General features: G+C 36.3%; 3 protein-coding genes across 3 annotated transcripts; 1 reads left to right on the top strand and 2 right to left on the bottom strand.

The window, feature by feature from the left end:
* Positions 1 to 174: 174 nt before the first annotated feature.
* Positions 175 to 2,832, bottom strand: LOC113677558 (tumor necrosis factor ligand superfamily member 15). The gene is made up of 5 exons (XM_027194376.2): positions 2,587 to 2,832; positions 2,262 to 2,324; positions 1,660 to 1,752; positions 1,236 to 1,305; positions 175 to 608 (listed from the first exon to the last, which is right to left on the bottom strand). The coding sequence occupies exons 1-5, from the start codon at positions 2,665 to 2,667 to the stop codon at positions 262 to 264; spliced, it is 654 nt and encodes a 217-aa protein (XP_027050177.2). The 5' UTR covers positions 2,668 to 2,832; the 3' UTR covers positions 175 to 261.
* A 3,284-nt stretch (positions 2,833 to 6,116) lies between these two features.
* Positions 6,117 to 8,786, bottom strand: LOC113677583 (sesquipedalian-1). The gene is made up of 2 exons (XM_027194402.2): positions 8,604 to 8,786; positions 6,117 to 7,785 (listed from the first exon to the last, which is right to left on the bottom strand). The coding sequence occupies exons 1-2, from the start codon at positions 8,784 to 8,786 to the stop codon at positions 7,567 to 7,569; spliced, it is 402 nt and encodes a 133-aa protein (XP_027050203.1). The 3' UTR covers positions 6,117 to 7,566.
* A 9-nt stretch (positions 8,787 to 8,795) lies between these two features.
* Positions 8,796 to 13,066, top strand: LOC149043101 (phosphatidylinositol N-acetylglucosaminyltransferase subunit H-like). The gene is made up of 5 exons (XM_089211321.1): positions 8,796 to 9,075; positions 9,827 to 9,917; positions 10,729 to 10,856; positions 11,462 to 11,551; positions 11,757 to 13,066. The coding sequence occupies exons 1-5, from the start codon at positions 8,890 to 8,892 to the stop codon at positions 11,823 to 11,825; spliced, it is 564 nt and encodes a 187-aa protein (XP_089067447.1). The 5' UTR covers positions 8,796 to 8,889; the 3' UTR covers positions 11,826 to 13,066.
* Positions 13,067 to 13,255: the final 189 nt, after the last annotated feature.

Raw genomic sequence — 13,255 nt, forward strand, 5'->3', positions numbered from 1 at the left:
TCCCCCTCGTTGGCAGTCAATTTTCTATACTCCCCCTTAGTGCTTCGCTGGTGACGAATATCTTACCCCCGTTCCCCTGAAGCCCGTGTGAACCCCCCCCCCAAATTCCCCACCCCACCCTAGGCGATAAACAATAGCTGGTCCAAAAGCGCAAACTAACCAAATAAGACATCATTTTCACTGATCAACTTTTAATGCATCACCAAAAACAACAATAGAATCACAATCTTCATTGGCGAACATCGCGAAAAATGACTTCTTTCAAATCAAAAATGCGCCAAAGAAGCTGTGGTAGGTATGCATGTAGGCAATCCCTACATACTGTGTAGCTGCGACAGTGATGACGTCACCAGCCTTCAGGTAGAAGACGCCTCCAGTTGAAAAAGTGAATTCAGATTTTCGTAGGGTCTGAGGAGGATGTACCATGGCGACCACTTTGTTATTAACCAGGAGAGAAATCCTGACTGGTTTGCCTCTGTAGCCACGGTAGTAGATCTGCTCGTAGATGTAGTACCTTCCTGAGATGGGCAAGGTGAGTTTTCCATCTCGGTATTTCATACCACCTGCGAGATGACTGTACGGTGCACTTAAGGTCCAGTCCTTTATCACTGCAACCGAAAACGGAATATATCAATAGGTTACAAAAACAAAAAATCCGCAGGTGCATGATATCAAAATTGAGAAACGAGTCTCCTGAGTCCGCCCTCCGCCCCTCTCCCTCCCTATAACTATTTTCAAACATTGACCCGAATATACAAATCCTCCAGTAGTTATCTGACCTTTGTGAGCAGTATAGGACGTATTAGGAGGATACTGCAATTCCGTACAATTTATCAAGTTACACTTACTGTGTTTTGATATCGTCGAAAAACCCTTTTAAACTTAAAAAAACTGATTATAAGCTAACGATTCTTGAAATAGATAAGGCCCGTTATTTACTCGAGGTCTAACCCAAACCACGGTTTTACGCAATCCGTGGGCTTCAGGCTTTCTCTGTAAGAGGTTTGATTAATGCAACAATTGTCCTTCCATTGTTTGCTCTCGGTCTTCTCGACGCTATAAACAAAAAAAAAATGTTCAGGTAAAAGGTTCCGCTAAATTGAGAATTGTTTAGGACGTGAATTTGTTAAACAACAGCTAAACTTTGTGCAAATAGTCAGATCAGAAGGTTTTAAATAGTCCTTATTCATTTCCCCCTTGATATCCAGCTATCTCATAGAATGAAATGTATATACCTTTATTTACTTGATAGGTTACATCCCCTTTGTTGGCACCTTCAAGGTGTGCGGATGGTTTTGTTGGATCCTATGAAAACAAGAGAATTAATATGAGGCGATGAAAAACAACGATCAAAAGTTCCACGCTGTAAAATGGTCACATTTTCTTGCAAATATTTTGGTCACAATATTTAAAGCTGTGATTGGATACATGAAGAACTCCAATTAACCCCCAGATTGAGATTTTCAAATTTGATAAGCAGGCTATTAAACTTTCAAGTTTAAAAGTATTCAAATAAAAGGTCATGATCATATATGTTAGTTCTTCGCAAGCAAGAAATAGAAACTTTCCCCGTAATCGAAGCTAGAAAAAAATTAGAATACCGTTCCACATTAAGGTATCACGTACGATCCTCAAACAGTTTCAAAAAATATCTGTTACCTGCAATGGACATTTGCAAGAAGCGGCTCCACTATCTCCCTTATCTCCTTTTGACCCAGGGTCCCCCTTGTCTCCTTTTTCGCCCTTACCAGCCTGTGATGTATTAGACAATAGAAAACACAAACCGTGTTTCCTTAATGTTAACGGCTGACTTAAGGACAAACAAAATTAACCATACTAAACTACAAAAGTGCGTCAACATAACTTGAAGATCTAAAATATGTTATGGCTTGTAGGTCTTAAGAAATTAAGCCTAAATATCTCAGATAAAATCCGTTTTAATCCACTCCATCTTTCATAATCCTCTTCTCCTTTTGGCTGATCCTAATCTCTTTTAAAAAGGTTCATTCATACTGGGAAACGAGTATCTCAAGACGTCTTTGACCAGTTTATACAAAGGACTACCACGGCTACTGAGGACAAAGACTCTTGCGAAAGCGCATTCAAAGACGTCGCTATGATTACATTTTGGCAAAAAACCTAGAGTTGGAGACAAAAATTCCACGCAAGATAATACAGCAAATCTTTCGTAAAAATGATTTTTTTGTCTTTTAAAGTTCTTTTGTGAAGTACTAACTATGGAACATTAAAAATGGTTTTACCTTTGTCCCGTCTCCTCCGTGAACATTGATGTTAATAGGATTTCCAGGTATAGCACATTTCCCCTGAAGAACAATACAATGCAATAAAAAACTGTGAAAATCATTCTGTCTGTTATTGCTTTGAAAGTATAAAACAAATGGAAGGTTATTCAAACAGTTGATCTACTGTGAAAGCTGAAGTGAGTTGTTCCATATAGGAACTGTTGGATGCAGAACTAATCCGCAACGTATGATGACTTCTATAGCTTTTTTAGCCTTTAAAAAGAGCAATGCCATGATTTCTGAATTACTCATGTGTTCTTTTAAATGATAGAAGTTTTCTCACTTGATTTCCAATGTCTATCCCTGCATCGCAAATGTAAAATTCGGCGCAGACTAAAGTAGCGAATATTAACAAGTACTTCATGTTAGGACAATCAGCAGGGGAAATCGTCACTCTGTGAAAACCGAACACAGACTCAATGCAATGAAACGAGTTAGTAAGTTATGATACAGAGATCGCACGTAAAATCATGAACGTTATTTGCTAAAAAAAATTACTCCTTCTTTTGTCTTGAACCTTAAGATGAGCGTAAGTTGATCAACTTGTCTGTCATTTATTATAACAAGGCTATATTTAACTTTCATCATGATATTTCCACGAGCTCTCTCTGTTCGTAAGCCCGGTTCCAAAAAAAATATTTTACGTTTTAAAATATGTAAAAAACACCAGAAGGTAATGCTGTAATGCCATCTTGGTCACAAAAATGTTCAAAATTCGATTTTCTTGAGCTACACGACAAAACACTGTCACTCGCACGCGCGAAAATCATTTACGTCACTTGCTATATAGTGAAGCTTACAAATTAAACAACGTCTGAGCGCGCGTCACGCCAGTTCGGTTTTCTTCGTGAAACTCTCAATTTTACCTCATCTTTTTCCTTTTATCTTGCATATAAGCTTTTATTTTGTACAATCTGAATGGTCACAATTTCTCGAATTCCAGGGATCAAGCTCCAAGATTTGATATGGGTGAACAGTGTCAAAATTTCCACATATAGCGCCAATGGTAGTCATATCAAGGATCCTTACGATCTCACGAATAAAACCTATTAGGTCACTTCAATTTTGTACACCTACTGAAGCTCAACAAAAAAAAAATGAATCAAAACTTTAAAGCTGGGAACATTTTAGACATTTTCAGGGCAGTGGTACCATGGAATTTTGGATTATTGATTACATGCTTTGTTTTGATGGATAATCCTAAGTTGAGCCTGTTACAGACTCTTCGAATTATGGCTACTTTATCTAATGGAATACCAATATCAAATAGTATTGGATTTCTCTTTGCTCAATTCTTATTCTCCGTAAACTGCTCGTGGGAATTTGTCGTCAAAGCGGTTTTTTTTTCATTCCCACGAAATCTGCGTGAATCATCGCCATCGGAAGACAAGGCTTCATGAATCGGCTGAATTCGTCTGTCCCTCTCATTCATAGCATATTCATAGCATATTCTATGTAAAGGAAATTTAAAGTGAGTCAAGAGCAGATTAGACTGATTGTTTTAGCAAATGCTCACTCAATAGGATTTCTGTAAGCCGCTTTTATCTGTCGAGACATCTAAGGTAGAGATGTCATTCCAGAACAAAAGTGATATCAAACAAAACATGACGAAATTAATATGTCTTCTTTCGTTCCTCTTAGAGCAAAAAAAAAAGTTATTTCGTCAATTTTCGGTATGTGAAGCGACGTTATAATAACTCATCAGATAACAGCAATAAGTAGTCAATTAGACACGCGAAAAAATACCATAATACTGCAACATCCACAAATGCAACATGGATGCCGAACGACAGGTTGTCTTTTTAAACTTTTGTCCGGCAAACAAAAATTTCTTCTTGTAGTGGATGTTTACTTTTTTTTCTTGGGGATGAAATACACGGTTATTTGTTTTCATAACCGAATTCCGAGTGGAATAAACAAAAAAATCCTTTAATTTGGGGTTGCAAGAAAAATTTGATAATGTTTAAATTTTTTTCTTCTACTTGTAGAGTTTGCAGTCATTTGCATACTATCAGTGTTTATTTGTTTCGTGCCGCGTCATAAACCAAGCAGGAAATTTTTGCAGGGCCCTTATTCTTTAGCTTAACGAATTTTTCGCCGATTTCTTGAATTCTTTGGGCGGTATTTTAAGAAAGAATATTAACCGGAAAAAATCAAAGCTTTAGATACAACTGACACAATACGAATTGCAACATCAGTTCATCTCACAATTTCCGCCATTGCATACAACGAAAATATAACTTTTGGGTAAATAAATGAAGAAAATCCTTTTCGGTAGTCTATGGCTATTTTTTCTCTTTTTTTGAGATGAAGGTGGGTTTATGTCGATGACCACAAAACCCCAAAGGTAAATCAAACGGACTCAACTTTGCACTGGACTTGCAATTATTTCTTTCAAGCTCTAAATTGTAGTTTCAAACTTTATTTTAAAGAGCAAAGCAGTTTTATCTTTAAGTAGCTCTCAGTACGATTTTGGAAGGAAGGAAACTTCGAATCAAAAGTAATCTTGAATTTTCAATGTAGGAATAAAATTCCAGCAGTCGAAAACGCGAAGAGAATCCACTTAGAAGAGATAACCACAAAATTACGTGTCTGAGTGTTTCCACTGATTTACTCACTATCGCGAAAGTCTGCACCAGACTCCTTCAAAAGCACATCTTCTCCTGACCTCTCGGAGTATTACGTCCAGCTTCAAAAGACCTCACGTTTCAGATCTAGCTTTGCTGATTTTTTAATCAAAATATAAACAAAAAAATTTTGCTGTGAGAAAATGAAAAGCGTATTTAGTCGTCTAACTAATGGCGCGCGAGCGGAATGATGGGAGATATAAAATTTGTGCGCACGTGCCATCAGTCAAATTGCGCACAAATCAACTTTATCCCCTTTAAGTGAATCTTCACCAGGATTTATGTTAGGTCGTTTTAAAAAGATTTTTAAAATGCTGCTTCTAACGTAAATTCAATCTAAAAATCTAAAACGTTCTTGTCAGCTAATTAACGTCCAATACAGTCATCACAATTTGAAAGTTTGTCACTTACAGACAAGAAATCTTCGCCTCCTGTTAACCCTTTAGCTCCCAAAAGTGATCAACATGAAACTTCTCCCTATAATATCCTTACATTATCCAGCAAATAGGTAATGAGAATATTCAAACTTAAACAGTTAGAAGTTATCTTAATCTAACACCAAATTCTCATTACTACGTTACAAAAAAATGTGTTACAACTTGAGGGAGAATTAATAATTTGATCTTGGAATTTTAAGGGTTAAGACCACTCAACGGAAATTACTGAAGGCACTTACCGAATTACCAAGCTGTTTTTTGCTTTAATTAAGCCTTAAAATTTCTTAATTTTTTCATTTTTCATTGTTACCCGTTTCGAAAACTCGATCGGAAATGAATCTGCCCTTTAACCCATGTCAGGTTAATTTTACTGGCCATTTCTATTTGGTGTTCTTCCGGTATTTACTGTTGATATATGGTGTAAGTGACTTTTAACGCATTGAAATGAGAGTAACCTTTATTGGAATGCATTGTAATGTACGAAGTGTTGCAAATGTCGTAATAACACCGAAGTGTATCGTAGAACAAAGCACGTTTAGTCCTCTTTACACCGACACGTTCTCCTTATTTTCTCGTGAAAGCTTTATCATTCCTGGTTTCACAAGCAAATGAAAGTACAGCACAAGTTAGTTTTTCACATCATGGATATTGATTACAGTTGACATTAAAAGAAATTGGTTGCCTTGAATTGTTTGAGGAAGGTTTTTTTCATGGCACATAATAACAAGAGCATCAAAAACAAAAAGTTATTGGTAAAATAATAAATATGTTTCTTTTAATGAGAAAGATAATTTTTCCATTGTCAGTTAAAGTAAATATGCAGAATAATCCAAACATTTAAAGCTGGCAAGCTTTCTACTCACAATCAGTGTGAAAGTTACATAAGAATCTGTTAATTAATGTTTTCTGAGCAGTAAATTCTAATTGTATCTCATTTCACAGTCCTGCAGTTCATTTACATACAGTTCCAATAGCATTTCTTACAACAGTTTCTTCAAGAATTTGCATCTACAGTTTCCTGGAGACTTATCCATTACCCACTTATCTTCCTACCAGTTTGCACACTAAGGGGGAAGGAGGGAGGTGTCCTGCTTCCAGACCTGGCTAGGTCATTGTGTCTCTCCACCAGGGGGTATAAATAAGTACAACCCAACTGTTAAGATAACCTGAAGAAAGGCTTTGGGGAGGTGCAGGGAAATATCTAATAGAATGGCAAGAGCATCCATGTTTTTTTTTTTAAATCCCACTCAATCAGGGCAAATTAACAAAGACAATAAAAAATTTATCCCAAGATTTTTTTCATTTTTACAAACATTAATTCATAAATATGTGAATACTTTAAACCTTAACACCAGTATCCACATTCTTAACACTCTTCTCTTCACATTTCTTTTGGTACTCACAACAAGAATTTGTCTAACAATCAAAGCTTCTTAGGCTGGTGATCATTTCCTATATTCTCATGATCTTAATGAATGATTCAGCAGTATTACTGCAAAGAGAAATTAGATGATGATCACTCACCGGGTTTAAAGGGTTAAATTAACTCCAAACTAGCTAAAGTAAATATAGCCTACAATACATAACCAATGGCTTGAGCTTTGTACAAGATTGATGAATAAAATATAAAGAATAACATTAATAACATGTTCATTATAAATTAAGGTGTAACATCCATCAAGTTTTACTTGACCTCTTTCTCCTGCTGGGTTTAAAATAATATTCTTTTCTTAGAGACTCAGCAAACAGTGAACACCTGGAATATTTCAGAGAGTTGTGTATGAAAAATACATCACATCATGACTAACTGCACTGAAGATCAGGTAAAGAAAGCAAATTATATAACAAAACACTTGTGTTTTGTATTTCAATGGTGTGTGACCATGCCCTCATAATAAGTATTTCAGCACAAGCATTCCATCACTCATGATGTGAGGCCTTGAGCTAAGCCAAAGATCTGCAAGGGGCTCAGCACTGAAAATGTTATGCCAGATCCCCAGCTCAACTCTCCCAACTTGTCTCAAATCTCCCTACAAACAGAGAAATGTGATATAATAATGATGGCCTATTCACACACTTGTATCTTATATCTTCCTAATTTCTTCTTTAAACAAAACATTCTCAAAATATTTCTGGTGTTCACAGTTTTCTGAGCTTGAGATTAAGCTTCTAAGATGTTTGATAACAGTACTGTAGCTGTTATTGTATTGTACAAGCTTGCGATCCATCCCCCATGTTGCCTGATGCCTTAGCAAAGCATATTGCCTGCAGCCACTCCTGCTGTTCCTGTTCGCTGTCAGCTGAAAAAAAGTAGACGCGTCTTCCTCCGCTGGGCTTTATTCTAAAGGCAAACTGTTTTTTGTCAATGTTGCAATCTGACATCTCACATCCCTCCAATAGAACTACTTTCTCTTGATTCTACAAATGATAACAATAGTAAATTATAATTAAAAGAGCGAGATGCACCTCACATTTAAGTTAACTTGTTTTAACATCATGCCTGCCAGGTTTATAAAATCAAAAACTTACTTACATTTGCTTCCACAGAGGCAAATAAATACCTCCTACTACCCAAGTCTGAGGTCCGTATTGTATGTTACGGGCCCCGTTTTTCCTCTCGGATTTTTGGCCCAAGCACAAAGTGCACAAGTCACAAATCCAAGGGGAAAAAAATGAGGTTCTACAACTTACCGTATACAGCCCAGGAAAACAAGATAATTTAGATATTTATTATATTTCATTACTATATTTTCTGTTCTTTTTACAGAGCAAATATACTCTACTTGGGTGAGCGGAAACCTCAGGTGGCAATCTCAAGTACTTTAATTTACAAATCTTAAAAAATCAGGAGACACAAGTTACTCTCAAGATGAAATTAAAGATAAGCCTAAATTCAAATAAATTACAGGAATATGAAAATATATGTATTGTACTTCAATCTTAATCCATTAGCTCCAAAGCCTGCAGAAAAGTCCTGGAGTACGAAGGACCGTGATCTATGATCGTCTAAAGAAATTTGTTGAAATTCACGAATGTACTCGTATAAACAACAGACTTAAGGTCAGTCCTTCATTCTAAAGACGCTACGTTGATTCCAAACTGCAGAACTAGAGATATTTTATCCAAAATAACTTTTATTAAATTTCACTACATCAGTCATACTTCATAGCTCGTGCATGACCGTCACATTTTCAAGTCGATAACAAGTTGACGCTAAACTTTGAACTCAAGCTTACCTCTGCTGTTAAGCCATAAGTTAGTTCATTTTTCCTTAAACAGCACCACCGCTTGTCCCAGCGTTTGGAAAGACGACTCCGTTTAGATAACCACCCCTGCTTATTGATGGTTTCACTCACAGAACTTCCTTCACTTTGTTTATCGACATTTTGAGCGCTTTCCGCCATGTTTGTTTGGTACATTTGCGAAGCACCATGGGTATCCTGAGTAATAACAAAATGGCGGGTACTTGACACTTCGCGCTCACCTTCTTCTGACTTTAATTTTTAAGTGTTTTGGGCCTGCATGAAAAACCAACAGCGTGAATTGAACGGCTTAAGCATACATGGCCAAAGCCTGAAAGTTTCTTTCAAAGGAGATGGTGTTTTGACGTCATCGATTGAGATAGAACGTTCAAGACAGACACCGTCGGGAGCTTTTTTCCTTTTTTTCTTTCTCTCTGGCATCGCTGGAACTGTCGCTCTTCCTCAGGTAATTAATTTTTGAGGCTACAGTACCAAATCTAGTTACAATCAAATCAATTTATCTTCACATGTAGAAAATAATTGGAACATGAACAATTGTTTTCCTTTCCACCCATTTCTTCTCAATTTAACTCCTTTAGTAACCAGTAAACTTAAATTGTTGCAAGCTCAGTTTGTTTTTCTTAAATAAAATCTTACCTTTACCCTAAAACTGGACAATATTAGTAAACACAAGGGGAATACTCTGAGTAGATCATAAGAGCTATCAAGCTCCCTTTGCTAGCAAAGAGTGAGATGCCATGGGCATCACCAACAGGTGGGGTGGGGAGGAGGGGGAATTGTGAAAAAAGTGAAGTAGGTCGGTGGAAAATTTTCACTGGTAGAAACTGTGTGAAGGAAGTCCAAAGGGAACAAGGAGTAATTATATTTGGAAGGATTATTAATTTTTTTAAATAAAGGAGCAGTGTGCTTACTCAAAATCAACAACAACAAAAAAACCTTAGAGATTTTATTTTGCAGAAGGTGCAGAGAAAAAACAAATTGAGTTACCAAATTTCTGCTAACCTTAAGAGGAGGTGTTGATCTAAAATAGAATGTTCATCTAGCAATACACTGTTATTACTGATTAACAATCAGCTCATGTCTGTATGTTTTCATTTCTCTCCTGTCTCTTGTCTCCTGTCCCTTTCTGGGTCCCAACTCCCTAAATGGTGTTTATGTCAGTCATTTACTGCCTTTTATTTTTTCAATCATTACAGGAACTTCTGTCATTAACCAGCTTAGTAGTTTGGACTTTTGTGGTTGTTGCCATTGTTCTTTTGAAATTATATTGCTGGGATATTCGTAAAGGTGAGATGAGAAAGGTACTGACTGCTTCTACATCTTACAGTTAGTGTTCTCATAAAACAGTAATTGTAGGCCAAGACACTGAATAATTTAATTTTTGGTGTGAAATTAGTTGCCAAAATCTTTCCTCTTGGCTATGGCAACCAAGTGGTCTATTTAGCTGGAGATAATTCTGGTCTCCAGAAAATGAAGTGACTACCCCCCTGGGTGGGATGCCATTTTATTGCAAGGTTACCCCCCTCTAGTATTTCAACAGACTTCCTTGACAATACACTGTTACCCATTTATGCTAATGAGTGAAGAGAGGTACAGCACAATGACCCTGCAAGGTTGCAAACCCAGACTCTTTAATCTGGAGTCCAGTACACTAAACATAAAGCCACAGCCTCTCCTACATGGAGCACTGTTCAGACTGTGAAAGGATCAAGTCAGACTGTAAGCCACAGGACCAAGTAACAGCTCATTAGCATGAAGAAATTAGGGGTAAGATTAGGGGCAAGATTAGGGGCCTCTCAATCCCCCTTGCCCAAGATAGGATGCTTGTCTATCCTATGTTATCTCCAACCCAGCATTTCATCATTCACAGTTTGCTGGTACCCTATTTTACTCAAGGGGAGGGGGGGGGAGAGGGGAAGGAGGAATTGAGGACACATGAGTCCTTATTTTGACTAAACTTGTTTGATAAAGGTGTCAAAAGACTGCACCTGTTCTTCTTCATTTTTCCAAAAAAGTAAATTTACCAATGGCCATATGTCTTGATCTCACACTTGGTCAATGATGAGCAATATTTCAACCACTCTATTTTTTTTCGTAGAATCTGTTTTAATTGTCAAAGATCTTGGAATTCAGTACACCAAATCATGTGTCCTTGGGCTACAGAAAAGTGAATTTATTGAACATCACAAAATTGTGGATGTGCTTATCAATGAAGTCATAACTATGGTATGTCTTGTGCCTGATAAATGCAACAGTGATTGTTACAGTCTCACCAGGAATTAATGCAAAGGATTGTTTTTAGAGTATAATATACTTTATCTACTGACACCAAGGCTGTGCAGGAAACCAATCATAGCTTAATTTAAACAGTAGCCTCCACTTGGCACAAATGTATGCCCAGATATTTGTCCGCCCATTAGCATGGGCTTTCTGACAAGCAAACTCATACTTCAATCCATGAACACACCACCAGCACGCGCAATGAGATTATGAAGCACACTTGGAAAAACCTTCTAAAATTTGATTGTACAAGATTTTTTTGGATCAATTGTCTGTTGTTCAGTTAAAGGGAGGGGTAGGTGGGCGGTTGTCCCGATACTGATTATCAGTATCTGGACAACCACCAATATATTGATCCAATTTTTCTACTTTTGTTTTAAAATATTTTGATACATCTGGAGGCAAAAATAGTCTGTTAACACACCTCCAAGTGCTATCAACATACCTTCACTACTGAGATTTTTTCAATTACTGCTAACACTAGGATAAATTTCATAGCATTTTTTATTAATTTGAGGGAAGATTTATGTTTTTGATTGATTGCCTTCCAGCACCAAGTTGTATGTTACTTAACATTGCTCATTTCTGAAGGAAAACAGAATCAACCAAGAAGAAAGCATGAACTGCTCCCATTATTCATGGTTAGTAATATTTTCAGTCTAATAATTTTTAAAGATTAAATTTTGTTTACCTGAAATTACTTCATTTAGGTTTCAAGTGTTTTCTTTGAACTGGATAATTCATGACCCTTATACTCCTACATAACAGTTAAAGAATAATCAGTTAAGGAATAATCAAATTTTTGTGTTGGTTAGTTATCATTCTCAATTCTTCTTTTTATTCCAGGCTACAGTACCAAATCTAGTTACAATCAAATCAATTTATCATGGCATGCAGAAGATACTTGGGACATGATGGATGAATTAAAGATTTAATCCTCTAGACACTTGCTACCTTTTTCACCCATTTTTTAACTCCCAAGAATTGATCATTGTCAATTCTCCCTCAAATGTAGCTGCTACACAGTTATTTCTTGTGAATGAATGAATTTGGTGTTAAATCAAGAAAATAACCTCTATCTGATAAGTTTGAGCACTCTCATTACCCTTTTGCTGGATAATAGATGAATGTTATAGGAAGACATTACATGTTTTAAAATCACTTCTGGGAGTTAAAGGGAGAATGCATGAAAAATTAAGTTGCCTTGCCATAATTGAATTGTTGATGTAAATGTTTGTGGAAGCAATTCAGGAACTTTTGATTCTGGTAAACTTTCTCTGAGAGAGAAGTCCCTCATGGAGTCAATATGATGTATACTTTACACTGTAAATATCAACTGCTCATCACAGAAACTTGCTTATAAGTCTAGTAAAATTTGTCATTTATTAACTTTTTTGTCAGAATTTATTCATAAAGATAAATTTCAGCACTAACTAGGCGAAGAAATTATTAGCCTCAGTTATCATGTTAAAAGTCATCATACCAGAAATAAAATTTTCCTGTAAGATCTGCTAGTTGGTTTTCACAACATTGCGATGAGACAGAAATCAACTGTACTGTAGTGATGCTTTTATTTAGCAATTACCTTTTTGAAAATGAAATGGTTTTCTCTTCAGAGTTCAACCATATAAGGAATGACTACCGTAACAAAAATGAAACTATCACATCACAACTACAACAAGAAGGAAATCAAATGCATTTTTTTCCATAAGTTTAATATTGTCTAAAGAAAAATGAACTCTGCCATGCTTCATTGCATGTGCACACACTAAAAGCATGCAGGACCATGAAGCGGCAAATTACAATTTTAGCTTTGTTTTGAAATATTTTGATCCATCTAAAGGCAATTAAAGAACTCTTTACATAAGGTTCTAAGAACTGTATCCACATAGTACCTTCACTATTGAAATTATTTCAGTTATTGTTAGCATCAGAATACTATTATCCTTAATGTTATTGGTTAATTTGAGAAACGAATATCAAAAAATATTAGTTTAATTTTGATCGATTTTCTTCGAGCATCAGGCCTTACGTTACTTGACAAAATTTGCTCACTTCTGAAGGAATGCAGCTCGGAACAACCAGTAAGATAAATCAGCAGCTCCTTGATACTAGTTACAGTATAAATTTGAGTCTAATAAATTTTAGAGATTAAATTTTGACGTGACGCGAGCTTCCTGTCATAAAATTCACTTTCGGGTCTTTGTTTTCGGGTCTTCCTTTCGGGTCTTAGATCTTAGTTTTCGGGGGTCTTCTTTTTCACTACAACCAAGCAGTTAGTCCTGTAAACCTTAAATTTTTTACGACTGAAAGCACAATTGAGGGTCGTTTGGTAGGCAAAGGAG

This window comes from Pocillopora damicornis, chromosome 7 (assembly GCF_964200805.1).
Source record: "Pocillopora damicornis chromosome 7, jaPocDami1.2, whole genome shotgun sequence".
NCBI lineage: Eukaryota > Metazoa > Cnidaria > Anthozoa > Scleractinia > Pocilloporidae > Pocillopora > Pocillopora damicornis.

Bases quoted from the DNA above. Each gene is read 5' to 3' on its own strand.
- LOC113677558 (XM_027194376.2), bottom strand. From the start codon at position 2,667: ATGAAGTACTTGTTAATATTCGCTACTTTAGTCTGCGCCGAATTTTAC. The intron at 1,306-1,659 runs GTAACAGATATT...TTGTTTTCATAG, and splicing joins CTTGCAAATGTCCATTGCAG to GATCCAACAAAACCATCCGC. The intron at 609-1,235 runs GTATATACATTT...TTTCGGTTGCAG, and splicing joins AACCTATCAAGTAAATAAAG to TGATAAAGGACTGGACCTTA.
- LOC113677583 (XM_027194402.2), bottom strand. From the start codon at position 8,786: ATGTACCAAACAAACATGGCGGAAAGCGCTCAAAATGTCGATAAACAA. The intron at 7,786-8,603 runs GTAAGCTTGAGT...TATCATTTGTAG, and splicing joins CTTATGGCTTAACAGCAGAG to AATCAAGAGAAAGTAGTTCT.
- LOC149043101 (XM_089211321.1), top strand. From the start codon at position 8,890: ATGAAAAACCAACAGCGTGAATTGAACGGCTTAAGCATACATGGCCAA. The intron at 9,076-9,826 runs GTAATTAATTTT...CAATCATTACAG, and splicing joins GAACTGTCGCTCTTCCTCAG to GAACTTCTGTCATTAACCAG. The intron at 9,918-10,728 runs GTGAGATGAGAA...TTTTTTTCGTAG, and splicing joins TTGCTGGGATATTCGTAAAG to AATCTGTTTTAATTGTCAAA.